The sequence below is a fragment of the Thamnophis elegans genome, chromosome Z, assembly GCF_009769535.1.
Source record: "Thamnophis elegans isolate rThaEle1 chromosome Z, rThaEle1.pri, whole genome shotgun sequence".
NCBI classification, from domain to species: Eukaryota; Metazoa; Chordata; class Lepidosauria; order Squamata; family Colubridae; genus Thamnophis; species Thamnophis elegans.
Genome location: NC_045558.1, coordinates 116,282,742 through 116,309,510, shown reverse-complemented (window position 1 = coordinate 116,309,510; position 26,769 = coordinate 116,282,742). Strand labels below are relative to the sequence as shown.

Genomic DNA, 26,769 nt, shown 5'->3' with positions numbered 1-26,769 from the left:
TTATTAAAAAAATCCTAATATATATTTTGATCAATAAACTATCTGTGTCAGAAGGTTTGGTGACATTTTCAAGAACACCACCAAAGATTCACCTTGCCTAGCACCCTAGCTCTTAGCGGCTACTGCCCAGTGATCCCAGGGAATCTTATAAGCAGGGTTTGAAGGTGACAAAATTTCCCTGTTTTGATTTCTCATGCTAATTACTCAAAAGGGGAAACTTTCTATACATAGATGCCCTGTTCTTAAATAGGACGCTGAATAGCTCTTGTCTGGCCCAACTGTCATTCATGATTTTATCACCTTCTTTCATGTGCCTCAGTGACCGAATGCCAAGGAAGGACACAATGTTCTTGTGTCTTCAAGAATTGCATAAGGCGGGGATTCATTTCCCTAAATTTCTTCTTAAATGTATCGAACTTGTAGTCAGTCCCCTGTGCATTTGGCGTCTATATATATGGTAGGAGGCAATTCAATAATTGGTAATAAATATGTATTACCAAAGAGACAGAGAGTGTGTGTTAAGTCAAAATCCTTGAATGTCTGTAGGAAAGAATTTAACAAACATAAAATTCTGAGGAGGCTCTGCAGCTCATTGATAACTCTGAATAGTTTATGCTCTTTGCTTTTTCTTTTAAATGTTACTGGCCAAGCAACTTTAGCATCACTTTGGGGATGTAGAAACATAGTTGTTGCCACCTTTCTCCTAGACTGGCCTGGCCTGAGTTCCCCTCCCTGCCTAGGGAAGCCATGACCTCTCCATCTCCTTGAAGAAGAGAAGGCAGTGGAGCAATGGATAGTGCAGAGCAACCAGCTTTGCCTTGTATGGACACTGGCAGGCAGCTGGTGGTGCCTCGGGAATGTGATGAGGCAGGCAAGGAGGGAGAGAGAGAGAGGGAGGGATGGAGGGAGGGAGGGAGAGAGGGGGGGAGGGAGGGAGACTTAATGCGCTGGTGGAAAAGCGAGCTGGGGTGCATGGGGACATCTACGGTTACTGTGCCTTGTCAGATGAAAGAGGGACAAGCAAAGGAGAAATCCACACTGGGATGCTGTCTCTGGCTACCTTAGAAACAAAGCAAATAATAATAATAATAATCACTTCCACCCCATCTGCATCCTACATTCTTCAATCCTGACATACCCAAAGCATTTCCTTGATGATTGCCCACTTCTGAGGAAAACAGGGATTTTTAAAGTTTTTCCTCTGCATTTCTGAGCAATATTTATTAATTTAAGGTGCATATGCAGTAAGTATGAACAGGTATCTGGTAACTGGGCAGAGTCTCATAAATGGCTTTAGTATGGCATAGGTTTGGGTTTGCTAAATAGCTTAGCTGGGAGGGATTCTCTGAGGAGAATATAAAGGTGAGAGACTGAGGATGCCCACCTGAACTAACTGTGGGCAAATGACTTAATTAAAAAAAAGAAAACCAGAGAACATCTTGAAGAGGAATGGAGTCAACGAATCCCAAAATTATTTCTGATTGAACGGGGAGAAATTGGATTTTTCTCAATGGAAGAATTTTATCACCACAGGAATTAAACCTCAAAAACTATATTTAAATGCTAAATGGGAGGGATTTACATAAATGCAGATGAACATTTTCACTCTTCTGATTTCAGTTGCTCCAATTGGTTGCATGTTGTTTTTGCCATAAATAGTAGTATATTTATTTCTGAAATGTAATGTTGTAGAAAACAAATAGGAGTGCGATTTAATCTATATAGGACATTTCATCCACTGAAATTCCTGCTTCAAAATTTGACCCCAGTAAGAAATTTTTGTTATTTAAGCTACCTTCAGTTCTGTACAAATAATGTTCTTTGTCTTTATGCCAATGTTTCTTGACCCTAACAATTTTAAGATATGTAGACTTTTAACTCCTAGAATTGCTGATTGGGAAATTCTGGGAGCTGAGTCCACATATCTTAAATCTGCAAAGGTTGAGAAACACTGATCTAGACTGTAAAAAAAAAAACACCATTCTGATGATCCTGGGTAACTTGAGTTGTTCGATAGTCTGTCCATAAAGTTTTCAGATTTGTTACTGTCTTCTACTGCCCTCCAGTGGATGCCAAACCTCTTTTCTTTCCTTAATATAGAACTTGGGTCAATGGATCTGTAGCCTTTCTGACCCAAGACATTCTGCTGTCTGAAGCAGAAGATAAGGTAGCTTGCATGCCTTAGAAACCATCTGGATTGGAAATTGAATTTCATCTGAGGACAGGTGTCTACTAAGGCAGACACATAGCCTGGAATAAACCTTCTTCTTTGACAGAAAGGAACTGAATGCATCATGGCCTGAGACAAACTCTTTTTTTTTGCCTACGGGAAGGGCTGCCAATACCTTGGTTCACAGTGGAGGAAAACTTTGTACAACTTCCTTATCATAATTTCTAGTGCAATGACTTGTAGGTTGAGCAATTGACATCACATGCTTCATGATGTTGCCATACAATTGTCACACTTTAGAAACTATATGCCAGAGACGTCAAACTCACGGCCTGTGGGTCAGGTGCATCATGTGCTGTGGGTCAGATGCAGCACCCACTCCCATTTCAGTGAAGGGGGGGAAAGTTACGATACGTCACGTGCCGCTGATGTGTCGTCGTGAGTTCGACACCCCTGCTATAGGCCATTTGCATCATAATATGACTGACACAAATTATGGCATTTGTACAATGACATCATGAAGTGAGTGACATCACTGAAACATCTACTGGACATCTATTAGTCCAGGTGATGATTTTGGTTGTGTTCACATAATACATAAATAGGCTGAAGTCAATTTGTTGTGAAAACTCAATAGGGTTATTTTGTGACCCAGTGATTGGACATATACTATATACAAAATCTGGTTAGGGAATTAACCTATTTTCTGAGTTTACATAGTATACCGATCTGTAAATTAACTAAATGGATTGGGTTTTTCACAACATGCTAAATCTGAAGGAACAATCTAAGGTGAAAAATTACACAAGCTTAGTATATTGTTCCTATGCTACTATTTTTATTTGACCTGGTTAAGTTATGCTAGCCCAGAAAATTGGATTAATTCAGAAAATTGTGGTTTACTTAGCCCTGACTTAGCTTATAGTCAATAGCAGGTGTTTTATATTGTTTACATCAAACAATAGTGGCTGTTCTATGGCTAAAACTGGAAGTTATTCTTTTTTTGTTCCCCAGTTGGTGACAAAGTTCCAGCTGATATCCGCATCATTTCCATCAAATCCACCACTCTGCGTGTGGACCAGTCTATTCTGACAGGTAAGGAACTCATACACAATACGTTAGCAATAAATAAATTCTGCCCATAAGATAATTTGGGGGGGGGGGGTTAAAACAAAAGGGAGAAAGAGGAAATAACAACAGAGACGATGTTTTTAAATCTCAGTCAATCAGCGAAGACCTGGAGAAGAACATATATTTTAAACCACTTTGCAAAGGGGAAGGATAGAACCAAATAGAGATCATAGACTCTATGGATAAACCTGTGGTTGGGAAAACATGCCTCAGAAAATCATTGCTATAGGTATGATTTGAGTATGATCTATACTGATGTTGTTTCAACCTTGGCTAATTAAAGATACTGTATGTAGACTCCAACTTCCAGAATTCATTAGCCAGCTATGCTGGCTGGAGAATTCTGGGAGTTGAAGTCCACAAGTCTTAAAGTTGCCAAGTTTGAAGACCTCTGATCTATGCAATATGCAATACTTGCATTCAGTCATAGTTATAGTATAGCCTTTATTGTCATTGTACATCATGTATACAATGAAATTGGTTAGTCAGGCCATCCTGACCCTGTTTTGTATGAAGCAAATGATCTAACCCTTTATATCTCCACCCAGGTGAATCTGTCTCTGTGATCAAACATACTGATCCTGTCCCAGATCCCCGGGCTGTAAATCAGGACAAGAAGAACATGCTGTTTTCTGTGAGTATTATTGGCAGGGCTGAAGATGTAAAGTCTCATGATGCATCTTTTTGTCCCTGGAAAAAACACTTTTGGGACAATTAAGTGACATCATTTTATTTGCTTTTCCCTGCTTTCCCTGCTCTCTCAAGCAACAATGCAAATTGATATTACATTTTATTTCACCTATAGGTAACTGGGGAGATCGGGGCAAAACGACCTGCTTGTAAATTCCATAATTTTATCCTTCCTATTAATAACATATGACTGTCAGAAAGTGTGATATGATATAGCCCAAAAAATTGAATATGATTGCAAGTCAGATACAACTAGAGAGACATGGCAAGTGTAAAGTAATCAAATTATTGACCATATGTCATCAATCAGTATTGACTCTAAGTGACCACACAGAAAGATTGTATCCAAGATGATCTGTCCTTCAGATCCTCCTATGATTCAGTAATCTCTGCTGCAACTGAATCTGCTGATCTGCTGATTTTTCTTTTTCCTTTTATCTTTGCAAGAGCTGATTTTGCAAATTTTAAGAAAATGTACTGTTATTTGCTTATTTTTGCTTCTTCATTAAGAATTTAGCAGCATTCTAAAACCTCACCCCAGAAGGTGTGCACATGGTTCTTGGAATAGGTGATGGGATGGGAGTTTCGTGGCCGTCATGAGAAGTAATTTCAACAATGGCCAAAACCAATGGCCTCCGACCTTTTGGGCACCAGGGACTGGTTCTGTGGAGAGAGGTTTTTCTGTAGATTGGAGGGAGTGTGATTTTGTGTGCTGCCTACATCCAGCAGATGGGGCTTCACTTGTTGTGTGGCCCAACAAGTGGCCCTTTTGTTTGGCCCGGTTTCTAGTATACTGCGACCTGGTGCCAATCCACAGACCGATGGGTTGGGGACTAAATAATAGTGCAAGCCATTTTTTTTTTTTTTTGCAGATAGAGAATGAACATGCTATAGATGTAGCGCAGGCATGTTCTTTATACTGCCATGAGGACTAGAGAACTTAGAGTTTAAAGAAATTTTAAGAAAACAATGTACTTATGCAAGATTGTACATAGCCATATTTACAGCCTTCTTTATCTAAAATAACTTAGTTTTGCCCATCCATATTGCGTGCCACTTTCCTTTGTTGATTTTAATCCATCTTGTTCCTATTCCTCTTCGTCTTCAAACTCACTCCAGGGTACCAACATTGGTGCTGGCAAAGCTGTTGGTATCGTCATCGCCACAGGTGTGGGCACTGAAATTGGTAAGATCCGCGATGAAATGGCGGCCACAGAGCAAGAGAAGACGCCATTACAGCAGAAACTGGATGAGTTTGGTGAGCAGCTGTCCAAAGTCATTTCCCTCATCTGCGTGGCTGTCTGGCTCATCAACATTGGGCATTTCAACGACCCCATACACGGAGGCTCCTGGATCCGTGGCGCCATCTACTACTTCAAGATTGCTGTTGCCCTCGCTGTGGCTGCCATCCCAGAAGGTCGGTTGAGGCCATTCCAGGTTCCCACAACCACCTGTCCAGGCTTAATGAATGCTGGCAAATTTCTTTCTTTCTTTAAATAGCTTTTGCTGCCATCGTATTTTTGTGATTTCATTTTCTTCTGCACTGTACATATGGTGCACTGAACTCTGGAAAAGATCTGAAGGAGTTGGAGTCTAGCCCTTTAGATATTAACCCATACTCTTGCAAAGCGTTAAGTTATCTGTGACAGGATTTACACTTTGTGCAAACTCTCATTGTTGCATGTTGGCTTGCTGTACTCTAGTTATACATAATGCTAAGCTATAAATACTGTTTTACAAATTTAGGTGGCTGAATTTATAATATACAGGTAGTCCTTGACTTACAACAGTTCACTTAATGATCATTCAAAGTTACAATCAAACTGAAAAAAATGACATGACCATTTTCCACACTATGACTGTTGCAGAATCCCCATGGTCAAAATTCAGATACTTGGCAACTGACTCATAGTTATGATAGTTGGAGTGTCATTGGGTCAGGTGATTACCTTTTGCAACCTTCTGACTAGCAAAGTCAGTAGGAAACCAGATAAACGTAGCAACTGTGTTACTAATTTAATAGCTAAATAAAAGATGCCCACCTTTCTAATATAGGCAGTTCTCAACTTACAACAGTTTGTTTAATGACTGTTCAAAGTTACAGCAGCACTGAAAAAAAAGTGACTTATGACTGTTTTTCACACTTGCAACCATTGCAGCATCCCCGTGGTCAAAATTCAAATGCTTGGCAACTGATTCAAATTTATGACAGTTGCAGTGTCCTGGGGTCATGTGATCCCCTTTTTGCGACTTTCTGACAAGCAAAGTCCATGGGGATGCCAGATTCACTTAATAACCATGTAACTAACTTAACAACTGCAATTCATTTAACAACTGTGGCAAGTAAGGTCGCAAAATGGGGCAAACCGCACTTAACGCAGGCCTCACTCAGCAACAAAAATTTTGGGCTCACTTGTGGTTGCAAGTCACGGACTGCCAGTAGAAAAGCCAAATCAACCAAGATAGCACAGAGCATCCTAGAGGTGAAAGGAGTTACAATCATCTTGCAGGCTTGCTTTCTGGTACTTTGGTTTGTTCTAACTACCCAGTCCCACCATGGCAGCCATTTTGGAAGACTGACGGAGAGGAGGGTGTTTCTTAAAATGCAAATGTATCTACCTGCCTCGCCCCCCACTCCCTCCAAGCTAGGCTTCTGGTGTTTTGACTACAGTAATGTTGTATCACTTGGCCTTTCAACACAGAGAACAGAATTATGACCTTTTTTCTAGTCCTTCTACTTACTACAATGTTGTCACTCTGAGATTTTCGAGGCTGTTCAGATCCAAAGTATTTCCTACACTATTGGGCTATGACACACTGTTATATTTCTCATTACAGTCTTAGCATTCTTTGTCACAAATTGGAATCTAATAATGTGAGTTTCTCAATGATATCTGAAAAAGAAGTATAATTATAGGTAGTAAGGGCCAAAAAAGTGTCATCCAAGTGTATTCGTTTGAATGGGACATGAATTCCCTAAGCTTATTTTTTTGCTCCTTCCTTTTCTTCCTCCTCAGGCCTTCCCGCTGTCATCACGACCTGTCTAGCTCTGGGGACTCGCCGTATGGCCAAGAAAAATGCCATTGTCAGAAGCCTGCCCTCAGTGGAGACCTTGGGCTGCACCTCCGTCATCTGTTCCGACAAAACTGGCACCCTGACTACCAACCAAATGTCGGTTTGCAAGGTGAGCTGAAGGTGGATGCCAGCATTTTTCTCATCTAGAGTCTCTCTTTTGGGCATCTCATCTTCATTCTTATTGAAATCCCCTTCCTTCCTTCCTTCCTTCCTTCCTTCCTTCCTTCATTCATTCATTCATTCCTCTCTTTCTCTAGATGTTTGTTGTGGACAAAATAGAGGGAGATTTTTGCGCCTTGAATGAATTCAACATCACTGGTTCCACCTACGCCCCCGAAGGAGAAGTGTAAGTACAAATGTGAACTCTAAACAAAGCCAAATTTTAAACCTGATAGCCTAAGCCTAGATAGATAGATAGATAGATAGATAGATAGATAGATAGATAGATAGATAGATAGATAGATAGATAGATAGATAGATAGATAGATAGACTCTGATTTTTTAATAACAAAGCTAATACTTTAGTTTTTATGTTATGCTAAATAATGTTTTGCTTCAACTATGGTTTTCTTAAGTTGAAATGATTGGACTCACCAACACATAATTTATGGATTATTATGGTTTGAAATTATAATGGCTAGTTTCACACAAAATACTAGATCAAAACTGAATAAATCATATTCTGCCTTGATATGGTATTTATTCTTCCAGAAATTCCAGATGCTTTGATTTCTTAGCTGTTGTTTTGCTTCTCCCATAATTCACAGAAACAATCTATGTTCCTTCTAATTATATATCTCGGCCACTGCTGAATTAAGCAATGCCATGGGCATCCTATCCCAGTGCCCGGAGGCTATGGGAGTGGGAAGCAATAGGTTCAGCTGAATTCTGGCAAGACTGTGTAGCTTTGAGTTTAGGGCCATACAAGTTGCAGGACTACCGTGTTTCCCCAAAAATAAGGCAGTGTGTTATTTTCTTTTGACCCCAGAAATAACCTTATTTATGGGGAAGTCTTATTATTTTTGAGGTGCAAGAGGCAGCGAGCGTGGTCACCTCATGGCTGCTGCTGTGTTGCAATATTTTCGGGGAGGGCTTATTTTAGCACATGCATTCAAAAGCCTGATTGGGCTTATTATCCGGGAAGATCTTATTTTCAGGGAAACAGGATATGCTATCCTTGGTGCTAGATAGGGTCTGTTATCCCAGATAAACACTGTGCACAATATAGTGTTATCCTGGACTCACAATTTGCTTAAAATATTCACAGCTAGGAGGGCCTTTGCAATAACAGGTTTGTGTTATGTGCCAGTTGAGTCTGTTCCTGGATGAGGGGGGACTCTGCTCACTGTCCCTCAAGCCCTAGTCACCTTCCAATTGGAATATTGTAATGCACTCTACATGGGACTGCCCTTGAAGAGTATCCAGAAGCTTCAACTAGTGAAAGATGCAGCAATGCGGGCAGTGCGGGCCACACAGGATGGACTTTGTAATACTTGAAACATGGTTTCTGTAGTACTGTTGCACTGGCTAACTAAAAGGGGTTTTGCACCAGCAGTTACATATGTTTCTAGGACAGGAGGTCCTTCACAGGCTGCACTGGTTGCCAATTTGCTTCTGGGTGTGATTCAAGGTCCCAGTTTTGACCTTTAAAGCCCTTCATTGCATAAGGATGGGTTATTTGAAGGACCGCAATTTCCCAATTACATCTGCTCATCCCGTAAGATCTGGCAGAAGAGGCATGCTGTGGGTTCCATCTGCTATACTTGGTGGGCGTGATGAGGCAGGCCACCTCCTGGAACATTCTTCACCCCTGAACTGAAGTCAGCTCTATCCTTACTTATTTTTCAGAAGTCTCGTGAGGCCTAGCTATGTCATGATCTCTGCAGGGGATCCCCTTCAGAGGTGATATTCAGCAGGTTCTGACCAGTTCTGGAGAACCGGCAGTGGAAATTTTGAGTAGTTTGGAGAATCAATAAACACCACCTCAGACTGGCTCCAACCCCATCTATTCTCTGCCTTCCGAGTCCCAGCTGATTGGGAGGGAGTGGAGATTTTGCAGTATCTTTCCCCTGCCACACTCACCAAGCCACACCCAAACAACTGGTAGAAAATTTTTTAGAGCCAAGGTGGCGCAGTGGTTAAATGCAGCACTGCAGGCTACTGCTAGATCAGCAGTTCAGCGGTTCAAATCTCACTGGCTCAGGGTTGACTCAGCCTTCCATCCTTCCGAGGTGGGTAAAATGAGGACCCGGATTGTTGGGGGCAATATGCTGACTCTCTGTAAACCGCTTAGAGAGGGCTGAAAGCCCTATGAAGCGGTATATAAGTCTACTGCTATTGCTATTGAATCCCACCACTGATCCCCTTACTAATTTAATAACTTATGTGCCTCATGTTTTTTACACTTTTAAATAATGGTTGTTTCTAAGATGTTTATTGCTTTATCTCTTTGCTGTACGCTGCCAGAGTCACTTTTTATGAGATGGGAATCACATGCATGGGCTATATAAATAAAATGAATACATTTTTTTTTACTTTTTTGCATATGCAGATTTAAGAATGACAAACAAGTCAAAACTGGACAATATGATGGTCTCGTTGAACTGGCCACTATTTGTGCCCTTTGCAATGACTCTTCGCTGGATTTCAATGAGGTGAATGCTTCTCTTTGGCTTCATCATCCACTTCTCACCAATTGTTCATTAAGGGATATGTGTGGCCAATTCCAAAACAAAACAAAACCAAATAATTCATCATTTAACTAACCAAAAGCAAAAAAGATGAAAATTAAAAAAAAATTCTTTGGAGTCTAAAAACTCTTAAAAGGCAATATAAAGATTTTGACCTGGCATCCAGAAGAATTGTATGTAGTACTGGACAATGCTCTTGTTCTGACCTAGGCTTCCCAAAAGCACAAAGCCGATTCCTAATCCCGATAAAACCCCTTTTATTTAGTTTAAAGTGAATTCCTCTCCAGCAAAGTCTTTCAGGAGATTTCACAACAACAGACCTTTATCAGGCTTGAAGAGCTGCCAGGCCGATATCTTCCAAACACCACTCTGTAGCAGACAATATTTGGCAAGAAGTCAGGAACAGATCTTCACCCTATTGAATTGAACTAATTGTCTCCTGCAAACTCCCCTCCCCTTTCATTCCTCTTTATTCCCTATGGGAGGGGCCATTTACCGTCCACACATGACTTTACTCCTGAGTCAACCCTTGTTCCTTAGTTGTTCCCTTCTCCTGGCAGCTCTGCACTGGGAACAGGCTCAGCTGTTCTTCTGCCCCACTTGTGTCTGACTCCGAAGGCAGCTGATAACTGGCATACGGCTCTGGGCGTCTCTCTGCCTCCAATGCAGAGCATTCGTCAGAGCCTTCCCCAGGCTCCAGGACTGGCCCATGTTCCTCCCCAACTCCTCACTGTCTGAGTCTTCCACCAGCTCCACTGGCCACTGGTAGGCCACAACACTTCTAGTAGGAATAGATTCCAAAATTCTCCAAATTAGAGTTGGCAGGTTCATTGGAGCTGAGTAAATGACTGTTAAACCTTAAATGCAGGGATACCTGGAATAAAAGGAGGTCCAAATATCCTCCTGTTTTTTGTATCTCTGGAGATATGGTCAGATGTTGAGGGCAAAATTCGTTATTGATGGTTTCTTTTCTCACAGGGCTGATAAAATTGTGCTATGTGCACCAGTGATCATTACTTTAGGCAGACAGCCAGTTTGGAGTATTGCTTAAAAGTAGTGGTCTAGAAACCAGGAATTTGAATCCTACCTTAGATACAAAGCCATCTGGGTGACTTGGAGCCAGTCTTTGCCTTAGGAAGAAGACAACATGAAATCACTTCTGAAAAAGTCCCCAAATATCTGCCTGGACCAATCCAGATACGGTACTTGCCAGGAGTAAAGACTAATTTGAAGGCACAAACAATAGCAACAATACCAGAGACTAGTTATAAGCCTGCAGAACAGCCTTGGGAATAAGAGTTAGTCCTTTGAGGTAGATCAGACTAGAAAACCAAAGTATGAATGCTAATTTATTTTATTATATAGTCACAGTAATATAATATTGTGAGTTTGAATACTCTCTCCCCAACACTCTTCTTTTCTCATATCTCATTATCTCTGATTCTTCCCTTTCCCAGTCCAAAGGTGTATATGAGAAGGTTGGTGAGGCCACTGAAACAGCCCTTACCTGCTTGGTTGAAAAGATGAATGTCTTCAACACAGATGTACGAAATATCAGCAAGGTGGACCGTGCCAATGCCTGCAACTCAGTAAGTACATGTTTCTTCCAGGAATTGACTCTTATTAGAGTGCCTGGCACAGGGGACCAAGCCCGCCATGATTAACTTCTCAAAGTAGTTTCTTTGTTGTTTGAGTATAGGCAGAATCTTGCCAGACTAAAGCACACTCTGTATTACTATCAGATAAATACTGTGAAGATTTAGGGAGAATTCCTTCTTCGATCTCTTTCTTCATACCAATGACTAAGTGGTCTCCATTCCTTCCTCCTGCAACTTAGTGCCAGATTCCACCATATAAAGTCTTATATTTCTTGGTCACTGAGTGGTGCCATGTCCACCTCCACTGTAAAGTTCATGCAATGTGTTTTCATGCTACAATATTTATTGTTTATATTGAGGTTCTCAAGATTCCCCCATGGTCTACTGTGGAACTGTTTTGGAATGCAGAAGCACTGTTCAGTGGAGCACAGGAGGAATACAATAGTAGAATTGTGTTTGGGTTAGGGGCTTGCTGTGGGGGGAAGGAGGGAGTTGATTCTCTGGAGATATAACTCAGCCAAGTACCATTTATCCCCCCTTTTTTGTAATTTTCCAATTCTGCCTTGTAACGGACATCACAGCAGTAGGTTTGATGAACTACATTATAGTCTATGAAAGATGATGCTATAATCTATCTATCTATCTATCTATCTATCTATCTATCTATCTATCTATCTATCTATCTATCTATCTAACTATCTACATCCCTCCATCTCAATTGATAATTCTGGGTGGCTTACAATTCCAAATTATTCCAAATTATTGGTGGCTTAGTTATTACCACTGGCCTTTTGCTATTTTAGCTGCTGTAGACATGTAGCATCACCTGGAAGCTGATATTTTATTGAATAATAGCAATAGCAGTAGACTTATATACCACTTCATAGGCCTTCAGGCCTCTCTAAGCGGTTTACAGAGAGTCAGCATATTGCCCCCAACAATCTGGGTCCTCATTTTACCCACCTCGGAAGGATGGAAGGCTGAGTCAACCCTGAATAATCTGTTTTGCGTGTTGTGGTACTGAAAAATCTATTTGTTTCCTTGCAAAAAAAATAATAATCTTAAGAGCCATCCTCTGATGGCCTTCTTCAGTATATTTGAGTCTCTTCTGAGGCTCAAAAAAGATGATTATTCTCACATTACATGCTTTCCAGAGATGGCCATGCCATCTGCATTGCGGTAATATTGGAAACCAAGACTAGTATATTTGGAGGATCAATTGTTTGGATTCATGTCGTTCATTTGCTGTGGTTCTTTGTGAAGCAAAGTAAGATTTAACTCTCCTTTTCTCCCTCTGCTTTGCATTTGTTCAGGTGATCAAACAACTCATGAAGAAGGAATTCACCCTGGAGTTCTCTCGTGATAGGAAGTCCATGTCTGTCTATTGCTCTCCAGCCAAAGCTTCCAGGGCTGCTGTTGGTAACAAGATGTTTGTCAAGGTTGGTAGTAGGCTTCTTTGTGGCCCATCTCAGTGACCCACAAGGGGAAATAGGAATTCACTCTCTGTATCTATTCTAAGTTTAATTATTTTTTTCTAGTTCATTTTTCCAAAGGTAGCCCTTGATTTACAAACATCTGTTTAGTGACTGTTTAAAGTTACAATAGCACTGGGGAAAAAAATGATTTACAACCTTTTTCACACTTATGACTGTTGCAGCATACCCTAGGTCACGTGATCAGAATTTGGATGCTTGGCAACTGGTTCATATTTATGACTGTTGCTGTGTCCCAGAGTCACGAGTGATCACGTTTTGCGTCCTTCTGACAAGCAAAGTTAGAGGGAAAGCCAAATTCACTTAACAACCGTGTTACTAACTTAATGATTGCAGTGAATGGTGGCAAGAAATGTTGTAAAATGGGGCAAAACTTACTTAACAACTGCCTCGCTTAGCAACAGAAATTTTGTGCTCAATTGTGGTCGTAAGTTGAGGACTACCTGATATATACAAATGGTAGCTGTTCAGGTGGAACTTAGCTTGGTAACCAACTTAGCCTGGAATCTTTCCGTGAACCATTGTATCAGGGAGAAGACGAGGTCCTCTCTTCTTTTTTGTAGCTAGTTTTGTTCTTATTTTTGTAAATGTTCTCCTATTGGAGGAAAGGGGGGAAATAATGGATAGACTTTCAGTTATCTGAACCTCCTTCAGCAGACATATAGTTCAATGATGGACCTTTACATGACTATGTCTACCACTTACTCTTCCGCATAAAGGAAAGAGAACTTCCAGGCTGAAGCTTTATGACCTGATCCAGATACTTATGTAGTCACATTGCGTGCTATTCTGCCCACTTTCTCCACAAGTGACAATGCTTGTTATTTTTGTTGTGTCTTCATAGGGTGCCCCCGAGGGTGTGATTGACCGCTGTAACTATGTCCGTGTGGGCACCACACGCGTTCCCCTCACATCCTTTGTTAAGGAACACATATTGGGCGTCATCAAAGAGTGGGGCACAGGACGGGATACACTCCGTTGCTTGGCGTTGGCTACTCGTGACACCCCACCAAAGAGAGAAGACATGAATCTAGAAGATTCCACCAAATTTGTTGATTATGAGGTAAAGCTTACCACTAGTGGTAGATGATTAATGAAAGCTTGGCTTGTGGACTTCCCAGAATTGAAGTGCACATGTCTTAAAGTCGCCAAGGTTGGATACAACATTTTTACAATATTCTAAATACTCTTTACTTTGAAGATTATGTGCGCATTTTAAATTACTATAGTGTCTTAAAATGTACTTAAGGTAAAGGTAAAGGATCCCTTCACACATATGTGCTAGTTATTCCCGACTCTAGCGAATGGTGCTCATCTCCGTTTCAAAGCTGTCCGAAGACATCTCCGTGGTCATGTGGCTGGCATGACTAAATGGCGAAGGCGCACAGAACACTGTTACCTTCCCACCGAAGGTGGTTCCTATTTTTCTACTTGCATTTTTACGTGCTTTTGAACTGCTAGGTTGGCAGAAGCTGTGACAAGTAACAAGCTCACTCCATTAAGCGGCGCTAGCGATTCGAACCACCGAACTGCCGACCTTTCTGATTGACAAGCTCAGCATCTTAGCCACTGAGCCACCTAGTCCCTTACTTGCTGAGCTTTATATTTCATACTGCCCTGAAATGCCGTTTAATTTATTTTCTTCTTTCCTTTTGTAAGAGACTTCTCCCCTGAATGCTGATCTGAGAATTTTAAAAAGTTAGCAAAAACTCCCAGGTGCAGGGCTCTCTTGTGAAAGAAATGATGAAACTGAATTAAACACTATTTTCAGGGCAGTATGAAATATAAAGCTCAGTAAATGCATCTTAAGACAATATAGCAATTTAAATGTGTGGATTATCTTTTTTTTTCACATGTGCAAGTGTGCATAAAGGGAAATGCATGCTTTGCAGCTGAGGAAAAAACATATTGATTGACTTTAGATACTATATAGCTTGATTATGGAGTGTGGGAATGGCCTGGTCCATGATCTTTAAAGTTACACCAAAATCCTGGTGGCAAAAATGGAAGGCAATTGCTTTATGTTTAGCCATACGAGAGTAATTCCTTCATCACAGCCTCTGCTTCCTTGAGAACACTGAAGGACAAGAGGACAAGCCACGTATCAGACATATAAGCAATATGCTCATCCAACTGTATGTTAAACCATAGTGTGTTTAACCATGGTTTACTGAATAAATCACCATTACCTAGTTCATACAAGCCACTGAACCATACATCCTGTTTTTGAAGTCACACTAGGTCAAGGGTCAGTAACCTGTGGCTCTGGAGCTACATGTGGCTCTTTCATCCTTCTGCTGCAACTTCCTATTGACGGTCAGCTGTACAATTGATAGGGCTTTCAGTTAGGACAGGTAGAGGAAAAAGGATGCCGTGCTAGGAGGAGACTCTATGGTGGGGGAACTGGACTTCTGGTCAGCTCCAGAATTAAATGGGGGGCTTCTAGTTAAGACCTTTGTGGCTCTTTGAGTGTTTAAGGTTGCTGACCCCTGCACTAGGTGATATAAGGCACCAAAATAAAATTTGGCATTGATATTTTGGTTCAGGGCATTGTATGAACAATAAAGTGGGAACCAGCCACTTTGTACTTTTCTCTATTCTTGGTTTATCTCCTATTAATTCTTCTCTATTTCATTTTCTCTATTTCTTCTCCAAGAAACTTGAGTTAACATATAAAACTCTTTCCCCTCCTGTATGCACAAGTGAGCTGTAACTTAGGTTAGTCTGGGAGAAACTTCCCATCATCACAAATGTTGTCTCTGTGGAGATTTTTATCCAATTCTCCCCTCAAGCCGCTATATTATAATTGATCTATTCAATAAAAAGCTTTATTTATTCATTACTTTAGCTTCTAGATTGTTCCATATTCAAAGAAACTCAATAGCTTACAAATGACAATATAAAATATACCATTAAAAATCAGTAACATAAATCACAAAGTCATGATGTGTCATCATTTGGGTTACAATAATCCATGTTTTCATAACTCTTTGGAAAAGTGATCAGAGAATTCAGTTTGAGCCTTTATCTATCTTAATTGCAAAGATTCCCACCTTTGACATGGTATAAACTTGATATAAAGACCAGATGGAGGTTATCTAGTGAAAGGATGTGATGGCTAGTAGGCTGGTAATCTTTTTTCTGACCTTCGCAGAATGACCTGACCTTTGTGGGCTGCGTAGGAATGTTGGATCCTCCCCGCAAAGAAGTCTCAGGATCCATTGAACTGTGCCGTGAAGCTGGCATCCGCGTCATCATGATCACCGGCGACAACAAAGGTACCGCTATTGCCATCTGTCGCCGCATTGGCATCTTCACCGAAAATGAAGAAGTGACCGGCAGGGCCTACACCGGCCGGGAGTTTGATGACTTGCCCTCTGCTGAGCAACGGGAAGCCTGCAAAAGAGCTTGCTGCTTTGCACGGGTTGAGCCCACGCACAAGTCAAAGATCGTGGAGTTCCTGCAGAGCTTCGATGAGATCACTGCCATGGTGAATAGATGGGGATATATGTGGGCAGGGAAGGAGTGGTGTGGTGGTCTAGAGGTGGAGCTCTCGCCTCACAATTAAGAGTTCGAGCCTAAGTGGAGGTAGATATTTCTCTCTCTGGGCACAGTGAGACTATATCTGCTGAATAAAACTCTGCATTGGCAACAGAGAGGGCATCCGGCCATTAAACGTTCTGCTAGTTCCATTCAGTTGCCCAGACTCCACTCCACAAGGAATTATGGGGTTGTTAAAAGATGATGATGATTATTATGATATATGGGCAGGTCTGTGCATTAAATCTGGATGAGTGAATGGACACTAGGGAAATTTAATACAGGTAGTTCCTCAATTTACGACCCAAATTGGGACTGGAATTTCTGTTGTTCAGTGAGTTTTGCCTGATTTTAAGACCTTTGATGTCATGGTTGTTAAGTGAATCACTGTGGTTATTCAGTGAATCGCATAGTCATTAAGCGAATCCTGCTCCCCCCTCATTGATTTTGCTTGTTGGAATTTGCAAATGGTGATCATATGACCACAGAGAGCCATAACGGTTGTAAATATATGCCAGTTGCCAAGTGCCCAAATTATGAACATGTGACCATGGGGATGCTACAATGGTCATAAGTGTGAAGACCAGTCGTAAATCACTGTTTTCAGTGTCGTTGCATCTTCAAATGGTCACTGAAAGAATGGTTGCAAGTTGGAGACAACCTGTAAAAGTTATGTGATAGTTTATAGCGTGATGTTCATTAAAGAATAAAAGCCCATCTTCAGGGAACTTCTCTCTGACAAAGTGCGTGCTGTTCATATTGGATACTGCAGAAATTTACTATGCAAAAGAATAAATTGTTTTCCTAATTGACTATTTGGTGAATAATTGAGCATCTCTTTTCATTTCAGCTATTTAGGCTTGAGATCTTTCTATGTTTCCCCCTTTTCACTCTTTTGATCTGAGGATTAATTAACAAAAGAGGACCGCGTCTCCTTCCTATATCAAACTTTTAAAAATCCAGACAGAGGCAAAGCATTGGAGACTCAGGAGAATCAGGAATCAAATCAAACTAAATTAAAATAAAATTTAAAATAAATGCTAAAAAAATAAAAAAAATAACCCTGTTACTTTTAACAAGAGCTCTGAAGGAGCATGATGTCATCAGGGAACATTTCAGGGATTCCCTTGATGAATTGTTCACTGTTGGATGAAATATCCATCGGATTCAGTTCCAAGCCGAGAGGAAGACACTGGAAACATGGAGGCTGATTGGAAAAATTGTTTAATTAGAAAACAAAACCACCAAGCACATAGTTCTCTGGTGCAGCTGAACACATGGAGTTGAGAGTGAGGGGTATTTATACCTTATCTTGGGCTTTGAACTTGAGCTTCCTGTTCCTGTACAAGAACATGTATTCTGTTGGCTGTTGTCGGACTCCCATAGTGCCATGTACAAATCCTAGGAGTTCCTTTGATCCAAACTTGGTTGAAGTTTGGCTGATGCAATTTCCTTAGGAGATTGTTAAATGTAGTGAGCTCTGCTGCTAGTGGGTTAATCCTATTATGTCCGGGAGGGTTATATCTTAATCCCATCACTCTGATGGGATTAATGGTCGAGGGTCTTTTGTTTTGTAGATAGGCTGGCCCAGTCTTTAATGAGCACAAAATATCTGCTGGGAGGAGGGAGCTGGGGCTCTGAGCCTCTCTTAAGATTTTTATTTATCTTTTAGGGGAAATATTTTATTCTGCCTTTTAAAATATTTCATTCTTCTAGGCGGTGGGTAGCTTCTCACATCACTTAAGATGTTTTTAATGTCCTCTTTTCTGTTCTTTTCCTAAATGGAGGACTACCTAGTGATGGAATCATATCCCCCATCAAGGAGGATTGTTCAGTTTTGGAACCTGGAGGTTTTCCAATATTTATTTATTTATATCTCAGTTAATTTTCTATCTCCTTCCTCCCCTCCTCTCTCTTTCTGTCTCCTGATAGACCGGTGATGGTGTCAATGATGCCCCGGCTCTGAAGAAAGCTGAAATTGGAATTGCCATGGGCTCTGGCACTGCAGTGGCCAAGACAGCCTCTGAAATGGTGTTGGCAGATGATAACTTCTCCACAATTGTGGCTGCGGTGGAGGAAGGCCGGGCCATCTACAACAACATGAAACAATTCATTCGCTACCTCATCTCCTCTAACGTGGGTGAGGTTGTCTGGTAAGGGGCCTTGCACGCTGTCATCTGGCCAGCTTCAAAGCTAAACCAGGATGTCTGGAAAATGGTTTTGCAGAGGGACAAATCAACACCGAGTAACTATGGTGGGGAGATCTGTCCCACCGCTCCAAGTGATGATGGTGATGTCACATGTTCCTGCCTTCCAGAGACTTATTTGATCTCATGCTTGTCTTTCTTTTCTGCATCTCCCCACCCCAGTATCTTCCTTACAGCCGCCCTCGGTCTCCCTGAAGCCTTGATCCCTGTACAACTGCTGTGGGTGAATCTGGTGACAGATGGGCTTCCAGCCACTGCCTTGGGTTTTAACCCACCTGATTTGGACATCATGAACAGGCCACCACGCAGCCCCAAGGAGCCCCTGATTAGCGGTTGGCTCTTCTTCCGCTACATGGCCATTGGAAGTAAGTGCTTTCCTCCCATAGCTGATGCCTTGGTCTAGCTTTGGGCCTATATCATATATTTTGGCCCAATATTCTAACTGTGAATTCAAGTCTGCACCCTCATCCTTGTCTTATGTGACCTAACAGTAATCTCAGCTCAGCAAACTGTATCATCTCCAAAATCCCAGGCAAGCACAAATCTTCTGCAAGACCCAGCCTGGCACAATTAGGCTACCTTTGGTTTATTCTTCAGTCAGTTGCATGTTGTTCATACTTACTATTATGTTTGCAAACATTAGGCTAGGGCAAAATATGCATTCACTAGATAAATAATAGTAATAGCACTTAGATTTATATACTGCTTCACAGGGCTTTGCAGCACTCTCTAAGTGGTTTACAGAGTCAGTATATTGCCCTCAGCAATCTGGGTCTTCATTTTACCAACCTTGGAAGGATAGAAGGCTGAGTCAACCTTGAGTCAGTGAGGATTGAACTCCTGGCAGTGAGCTGAATTAGCCTGAAGTACTGCATTCTAACCACTATGCCATCATGATGCAAGGAATTAACCAACCCAGCCTTTTCATTCCAGTTTCTCAGCAAAATCTTGAGGAGATATCCCTTTCTGCTATCACTGGCCTTTTCTTTGCTCACAATAATTTTTCATTTTTGTTTTGCCTACAGTATACGTCGGAGCAGCCACTGTTGGGGCTGCTGCCTGGTGGTTCATATATGCTGAGGATGGACCTGGAGTATCTTACCATCAGTTGGTGAGTTTTGATTGCTCTAAGTTGCGGGAGACAAGTATTGTATAAGGAATGAATGATTTTTTAATTCGGAAAAGATCAGTGTTAATCTCACTTTTCCCTATTCTTCTTCTCCTAGTCCCATTTCATGCAATGTACAGAAGACCACCCTTCCTTCGACGGCTTGGACTGTGAGATCTTTGAGTCCTCTGTCCCCATGACCATGGCTTTGTCCGTCTTGGTCACCATTGAGATGTGCAATGCGCTCAACAGGTAAAATGGAGGATGATGAAGGCCTTGGCTTCATACACACGGTACTGCCCTGCACGTTTTCACTAGTATTTCTCCATTGTTTCCACCTTGCGCAAATCTTATGCTTTCTCCAGCTTTCCAAATTGTGCAGGATGATGGGGAAGGACAATTAATGTTCTCTGTAAACATAATTCAAAGTCCATGCCAACAAAAAATGAATATTAGAGATTCAACTTTAGTTCAGCTTTTTAGCAGTGCAAAATCTTATATTTGAAGTTAACTTACATTTCATGCAAAACATCCAGCCACTGCAAAATATTATGTAAGAATAATTTTTACAACAATATAGGGAACCAGGGAATATCTGAAGAATAGCATTGTAAGTCACCTACATCTCATTGGACATATCTTCACAGAGTCTATGACAATTTGTCACAACCAATTTGCCAGAACCAACTCGCTGTAGCCAACTTGCCATGACCAACTCATTGTAGGACCACTCACCACAGCCAACTCACCACAGGGCAACTTGCTGCTGGAGAAGAGTTACAGTAATATTAAACAAATAGTGGAATAGAATCATTAAAGAAAGGATGCAAAAGGAGGGTCAGAAATGAAATGTGAATGACAAAAATTAAAATATTTTTTTATTTTAAATAATTAAATAGAATTGTTAAATTATCCTGCAGCGAGTTATCCCACAGTGAGTTGGCTGTGGTGAGTTAACTGTGGCGAGTTGTCCCATTCTGGTCTTCACAATAGAAGAAGGGCAGACTGCTGAAGCATGCCAAGATTAATTAGCACAAAAGCAGTGATTTCCCAGTTAGTGCAGCAGAACTTTTGCCATGCTCCAAAGACAAGTATCCTTAATTTAAAACATCTACTTATTTGCATAATTAATTCATGTTTTACTGTTTAGAAGGAAGGGCAAAGAACAAGTGCCCCCAATCACTAGCTCTCCCATTCTGATGACATGTTTTAAAGTCTTAAAGATGTTGATTTGAAATGTAGTCTGAGAACTACAGTCTCAGTCTGTAGTCTAATTGAATTCTGCATCCAAATTGCAATACTGTGGTTTAACTTTGTTGCAATCCTCAAATGCACCCATTTGTTAACTCCCAGGATTGTGATCTTCCAAGCAGAGCTGAGATATCTATTTAATTAACCTTTTGCTCAAAGGAAAGTTACTCACGTCTCATATATCTCAATTTTTTTAAAGAGGACTAGTCATTAGCTATTATATATTTGCATTGACTAGTTATTTAAGCCTGGGAGCTCTCATTTCAAAAACAGAGTGGAAATCATAACTTTGATTTAATTTCCAATTTCTCTCTCCTATATAGCCTTTCAGAGAACCAGTCCTTGGTACGGATGCCTCCCTGGGTGAACTTCTGGCTTCTGGGATCTATCTGCCTCTCCATGTCTCTGCATTTTGTCATCCTTTACGTTGATCCCCTGCCTGTAAGTAATAGTGACCATGTTTTTGATCAGTGAGGGCTGGGGGATTTTACTTCAAAAGAATTCAAAAGTAAAAAGGGGCCATGGAGTCTGCAGAGGCACAAATAACGCAAGACTTTTCTTCAGCTCTTTAAAACAACTGTGTCATTTCCAGGATCATGTGGCACCTAAAAAGGACAGCTACATGACCAACATGGCCAGTTGTTTTAGGCAAGAGTAGATGGGTGCTAGATTCATGCCTGTCAATGAACCTTTTTGCCTTCAAATCTGAGGCATGGCATAGCCGAAATGGCTAGAGGATTGCACTCCCACTTCTTGCTGAAATCTACAGAAATAAAAAAAGGATTATGCAAATCCTTTGAAAAAATATACTTCAGAATGGACAGCAAGGTGCTCTAAGTCCCCCCTCCCCCCCTCCAAAACCATTCAAACAGTTGCTCTACTGTACTTTTAGCTGGAGAGGTCTTTTCCAGGCTTCTTCAGCTGTTCCAAAAACTGTTTCTAGCTACTTCTTCATGTCTGCATATGCACAGCCATACTCACAGGGAAACATCTAAGAGTAACTTCTGAAAGCAGCAGACTCAGTCTAGAAGAAACAGCTTCTTTAATGGCTTGAAAAGAGATGCTTCAGGTGTTCTTCCATTCATTCCAGAATTCCTTCATCAAAGGATTTATACATTCCTAATTGCTGGGAAGAACAAGTCCCGTTTATTAAATCCAATTTTTAATCAGGATTCAGTCAATTGTGTCTAATGTAGCCTGTCATTTACATTATTTTAGTACATAGTCTGACTATGAGTGGAAAGGTAGAAGAAAATACATGCATTTCTTTATTGATGCCTCCATTGTTGTTCTTGTGCTTTCCAGATGATCTTCAAACTGACACACTTGGACTTTCATCACTGGATGGTGGTGTTGAAGATATCCTTGCCCGTCATCTTTCTGGATGAATGTCTCAAATTCGTTGCCCGGAACTATCTGGAGCGTAAGTCTCTCTTACATACCTTATCTTCCCAGTCATTTGCCTTTCCCTTCTTACTGGAAGTGGGTTTTTCAGATGGAATCCATGAAAACAAAATCACCAAGTTGGAGAAGATAAGAAATGGGATGTCCCCTCCTTTCTGATCTTTCTCTTTGTAATTATTTCCTCCCTTCCTCTGAAATTTCCTCAGTTAGTCTAGAATTCCCATCTGCAGTCATTCAGTGGAACACACCTTTAAATATAGGATTCCTTGGTCACTTGGGTTCTTTCCTGGTGAACTCCATGGAGCACATCCAGATGCATCTGATATCAGTTCAAAGGGATTTACAATTCTGATAAAGGCAATGACAGAGTCCCTTTTATAAAGCTGTGGAGTCTGTCCGTCCCTGTCCCCCGGATCCTTGGTTTTACTTTTTTAGATCTGACAATAAAGTAGATCTGGAGCACCAGAGGAAGCACAAAAGTGACTGAATGTCTATGGAGATTCTCAATTATCCAGGTCATGATTGCCCCAAAAGTGCTTTTTCAAAGGCAACGTCAGTTCTGAACTGAAGAAGCTTCTTGGATGAGAAGCAAAATGTCTTCAAGGAAAAACAAAGTCCAGTTGCCTTTTGAAAAAGCACCTCTGGGAGTTCTGTGTCATAAGATATAACAAAAGCGAGACGAAACTATTGTTTGCCTATCTCTTATTCTAGAGAGTTTTCCCTCCTTTATGGATTGCTAATCATTCATTTATTCATTTTACTTACTCATTCCATCCAGACTAATCATATTCTCCTCTTCTTGGGAACTTCCTTCCTAATCTCTATTAACTCTGGCTTCTTTTATCCTTTCCATCCTGTAGCATAAACTCCTTCCCCCTCTATTCTCCTGTATCCTGCCTCCCAGGTATCTTACTGTACAACCCTCAATTGCATGCCTTGTTTGTTCTCTGGCAATTCCTTCATATCTGTCTGTTGATCTATGCAGGAAAATAGGCAATATCTGTGCGGAGCTGGGGAAAATGTTTCTTTTTTGCTTGGACAGTCTGTTTGCTGCAAGTGACATTGTCCAGGAAACCAAGGGCCAGCTACATGGGGGGAGAGAGAGCCTGCTTCATAGGGCCAGAGACAGAAAATCCTTCCCTGAAAGAGAATTATTCCAAGAGTACCATTTCTTCATGAAATGTTTGGTGGTAATCTGATCAATACAAGATTCCATGTTGCACAAATTCAACTTCTTGTTAGGATACAGGAATGGTCATGGCCACTTCAATAAACATCAACTATAAATGTTATGTTTTGAATGCCCACAGAGCAGGCTGAATTTCCAAGAGGGGTTCAAACTGAGCATTTTTAAGATGGTGGGACTAACACGTCTGCCAAAGAATATTTATATATCTACTTAGAAAACTTCAAATATTTCAGAGACTATAGAACCATGTCTAATCCACTGATCTTCACAGAATAGGTTGATCTATCGGTGATTCTACCTTACAGTAGACATAGATAATGTGAATATAGGAATAATCAAAGTGTATCCTTCTCTTTCTTCACCTTCTGCTTCATCCCTAATGAAACCTATATACATAATATTGAATGTAAAGGAATTAGTGATGAAGAGAGAAGGAGAAGGAAAGTTAAAATAATAATCTGTTTTGCTGATTGCTTCCTATTTCAGTCCACTGAAATGCTGGAAATGGTACTTTGGTTCATGTGCCAAGATACACAAATAAGCAAAATTACAATTCCAAGCATTTACTGATAAACCAGTGTATACCAGTTGCTATAGAAAGTAGAGAAAATAACCTTGACAGAGATATGCAAGATTTATTATTAAGGGAAAAAGGGGTGAAACATATTTTATGTTCACAAAAGACATAATATTCAAAAGCGGTTTAGACAGACCCCTCTTTAATTCACTGAACTATAAGAAAAGAAAGTACAAGACAATTAGATTTGCAAGATTGACGTCAGCACCACTAGGCAGACTCAATCCAGAAGTCAACTCCACAGAAAGGGAAAAAAATACCTTTATTAACTTTTGGCTATAATAACATAACCCTGCAGGTCTGATTGTGCTGTGCCTCCTCTTTATAGTTCAGTAATTTAGGAATGTGTCTGCACTGCTACCAATATCTGTCCATTGTGAACTTAAAACCTTTTTCACACCCGTCCCAATCACCCTGGTGATGGATCTTTTGTATTTCTGCAAAGACATTTCTCATACTCTCTACAGCTGTTATAGGAAAGACAAACTATTAGAGATAGTTATCATGTCTTTTCTAAACTTAAAATATGTTCCACCCTTTTTTGCCCTAGTAATGGATGTAGCATATCTCTGTCAAAATTATTTTCTCTACTTTCCATACCAACATTACAGGAGAAAAGGAAGCAATTTTTTTTACATTAAAACTGGCCCCTATATGAATGGTCATCATCACCCCCTCTAATGACTTCTGCATTTTCTGTGTTGCAGAGGAAGCTCAGCAAGGGAAACAAATTATTTCTTAGGAAAACTTGCCTGAGTTTATTGATCCTTCCCTGGAGGAACATCTTAGAAATTTCTAATTGAATCAAATCCTAGGGTGGTTTAGAGTTCAGTTTTGGAACCACTGAATAATTCATAGGGTCCTTTAAAAGAAAAAGATGGGGTAACTTTCAGCGCAAACCATTTTACACGTTTATCTGTTGGGTTGCATGAACCCTAATTGTAACGTTCCAAATTGTACTTCTGTTAGTTGGAACTTTTTCTACATTGTGCCTTTCCTGGCCATTCTTGGCCTTTGGTGCCCTTTTAAAGATGCTTCTGACTTCACTGTGTTTGGCTCAATGAGAGGATGGTCTTGGACTGACCTTTGTTTGCACAGAAGTCTTTTCTGCTTTCCATGGCCTTCCTGATTGTGCCTAACTGTGCCTTTATTGCCTTTGTGTCATGCTTAGGCAAATGTCTGATTTAAGTCGTTGTTTGGCCATACATTTGCTGGACAGCACAGGGGGTGATGCGCGCCTTCTGTGGGCCTGCTGCTTTTGGTGTTGTCAGATTCTTCTTAAAGAGATGGGTGAGGATGCTTGGGCAAAGCTGTAGATAAAATGATGTTCTGGGTTGGGTGAGCTTTTCTCTGCTGGGGTTAGCATGTGTGAAACTAGGGCAGTGAACATCCCCGGGTCTGTTTATCTCTCCCTAAAGCTCCAAGGTCACATATACTTCATAGGAAGCAAGTTCCACTCAGTGTGTAAAATTAGTTTTTAGTCAGTAGAATTATTTGGGGCTTAATTATAATGTAATATATTATCTATTTACCTACCTACCTACCTACCTACCTACCTATTTATCTATCATCAATCTGTCCTATCTATCCATTTCTCTCTCTCTCTCTCCATTTCTATCTATCATCTATCCATATCTATATCTTATATCTATCTATCTTTCTTTCTTTCTTTCTTTCTATCTATCTATCTATCTATCTATCTATCTATCTATCTATCTATCTATCTATCTCCATTCATGCATGCATCCATCACATACCTCCCCAATCAGAAGAACTCAGCAACATCTAGCATAGTCCATAATAAAATACCACAATATTATATAAATAATTAGCAAAATTTAAATCAACATCACTGCTGGAATAACATACAAAAATATTGTTCCACATGGTAATAGCATCCCCTTTAAGCTATGAAAAATCCTCAGAAAAGCTTCATTTTTATTAACATCATCTCAGGAGAAGTCTCAATCTCTAGGGGAAAGCTATTTTATAGTTTGTCTCATTTTCTAAGCATAACACTGGGCACGGTATTATGGATTTTCTTTTTATTAGACTCTCCAGTGTTAAGACAACATGTGGGCCAGTTTTCTCCAATCTAGTGATATGTCTGTAATATGTAAATGTATTTATTTAAACCATTCACTAGATTCCATTACAGCAACTATCAGAAATAGAAGGTGCTAAGTATACCATGGACCATTTAAAAATTGGAATGAGAATTAAAAATATACAGAAGGCATAAACATTTCTCAAAAAGATTGAGAGGGAAAGAAAGTGCTCTAAGGAAGGAATTCATAAAGTGAGACATTGCACTTTAAAAACCACCCTCAACAAATATCAAGGAGTACACATTCTTGCCAGTGATGATTGAAGAGGAAGAAAACTCAAAGTAATGGAGTATGGGCCCATGGAATTTGGCACGCCTTCTCCAATTAGAAGGGGGGGGGGCTTTCCCCAACAGAATGGAGAAAACACATATGGCTACTAGATTATGAGATTATATGTCTGATAATCATCTGAAGGCACAAAAGTTTATACAGATAGAAAAATGCAGGAGGAATAATAATCGCTATTTGCTAGACTGCCACTTGCTATTGGAAAAGTGGGGATAACCCCATTAGGCCTCTGGCATTCTCCCAATTGCAG

The 26,769-nt window shown here is 40.5% G+C and overlaps 1 protein-coding gene across 1 annotated transcript in view; it reads left to right on the top strand.

Moving 5' to 3' along the window:
• The window catches only part of ATP2A1 (ATPase sarcoplasmic/endoplasmic reticulum Ca2+ transporting 1), a 36,149-nt gene that overhangs the window by 9,231 nt on the left and 149 nt on the right, over positions 1-26,769 (top strand). Inside the window, exons 6-21 of the mRNA XM_032236253.1 lie at positions 3,185-3,265; positions 3,850-3,935; positions 5,111-5,408; positions 7,009-7,175; positions 7,324-7,412; positions 9,618-9,720; positions 11,214-11,345; positions 12,668-12,793; positions 13,692-13,910; positions 16,002-16,337; positions 18,320-18,540; positions 18,757-18,959; positions 19,620-19,705; positions 19,821-19,954; positions 21,277-21,394; positions 22,259-22,376. Coding sequence (XP_032092144.1) covers positions 3,185-3,265; positions 3,850-3,935; positions 5,111-5,408; positions 7,009-7,175; positions 7,324-7,412; positions 9,618-9,720; positions 11,214-11,345; positions 12,668-12,793; positions 13,692-13,910; positions 16,002-16,337; positions 18,320-18,540; positions 18,757-18,959; positions 19,620-19,705; positions 19,821-19,954; positions 21,277-21,394; positions 22,259-22,376 — 2,517 coding nt within the window. The remainder of the gene's footprint in view (positions 1-3,184; positions 3,266-3,849; positions 3,936-5,110; positions 5,409-7,008; positions 7,176-7,323; positions 7,413-9,617; positions 9,721-11,213; positions 11,346-12,667; positions 12,794-13,691; positions 13,911-16,001; positions 16,338-18,319; positions 18,541-18,756; positions 18,960-19,619; positions 19,706-19,820; positions 19,955-21,276; positions 21,395-22,258; positions 22,377-26,769) is intronic.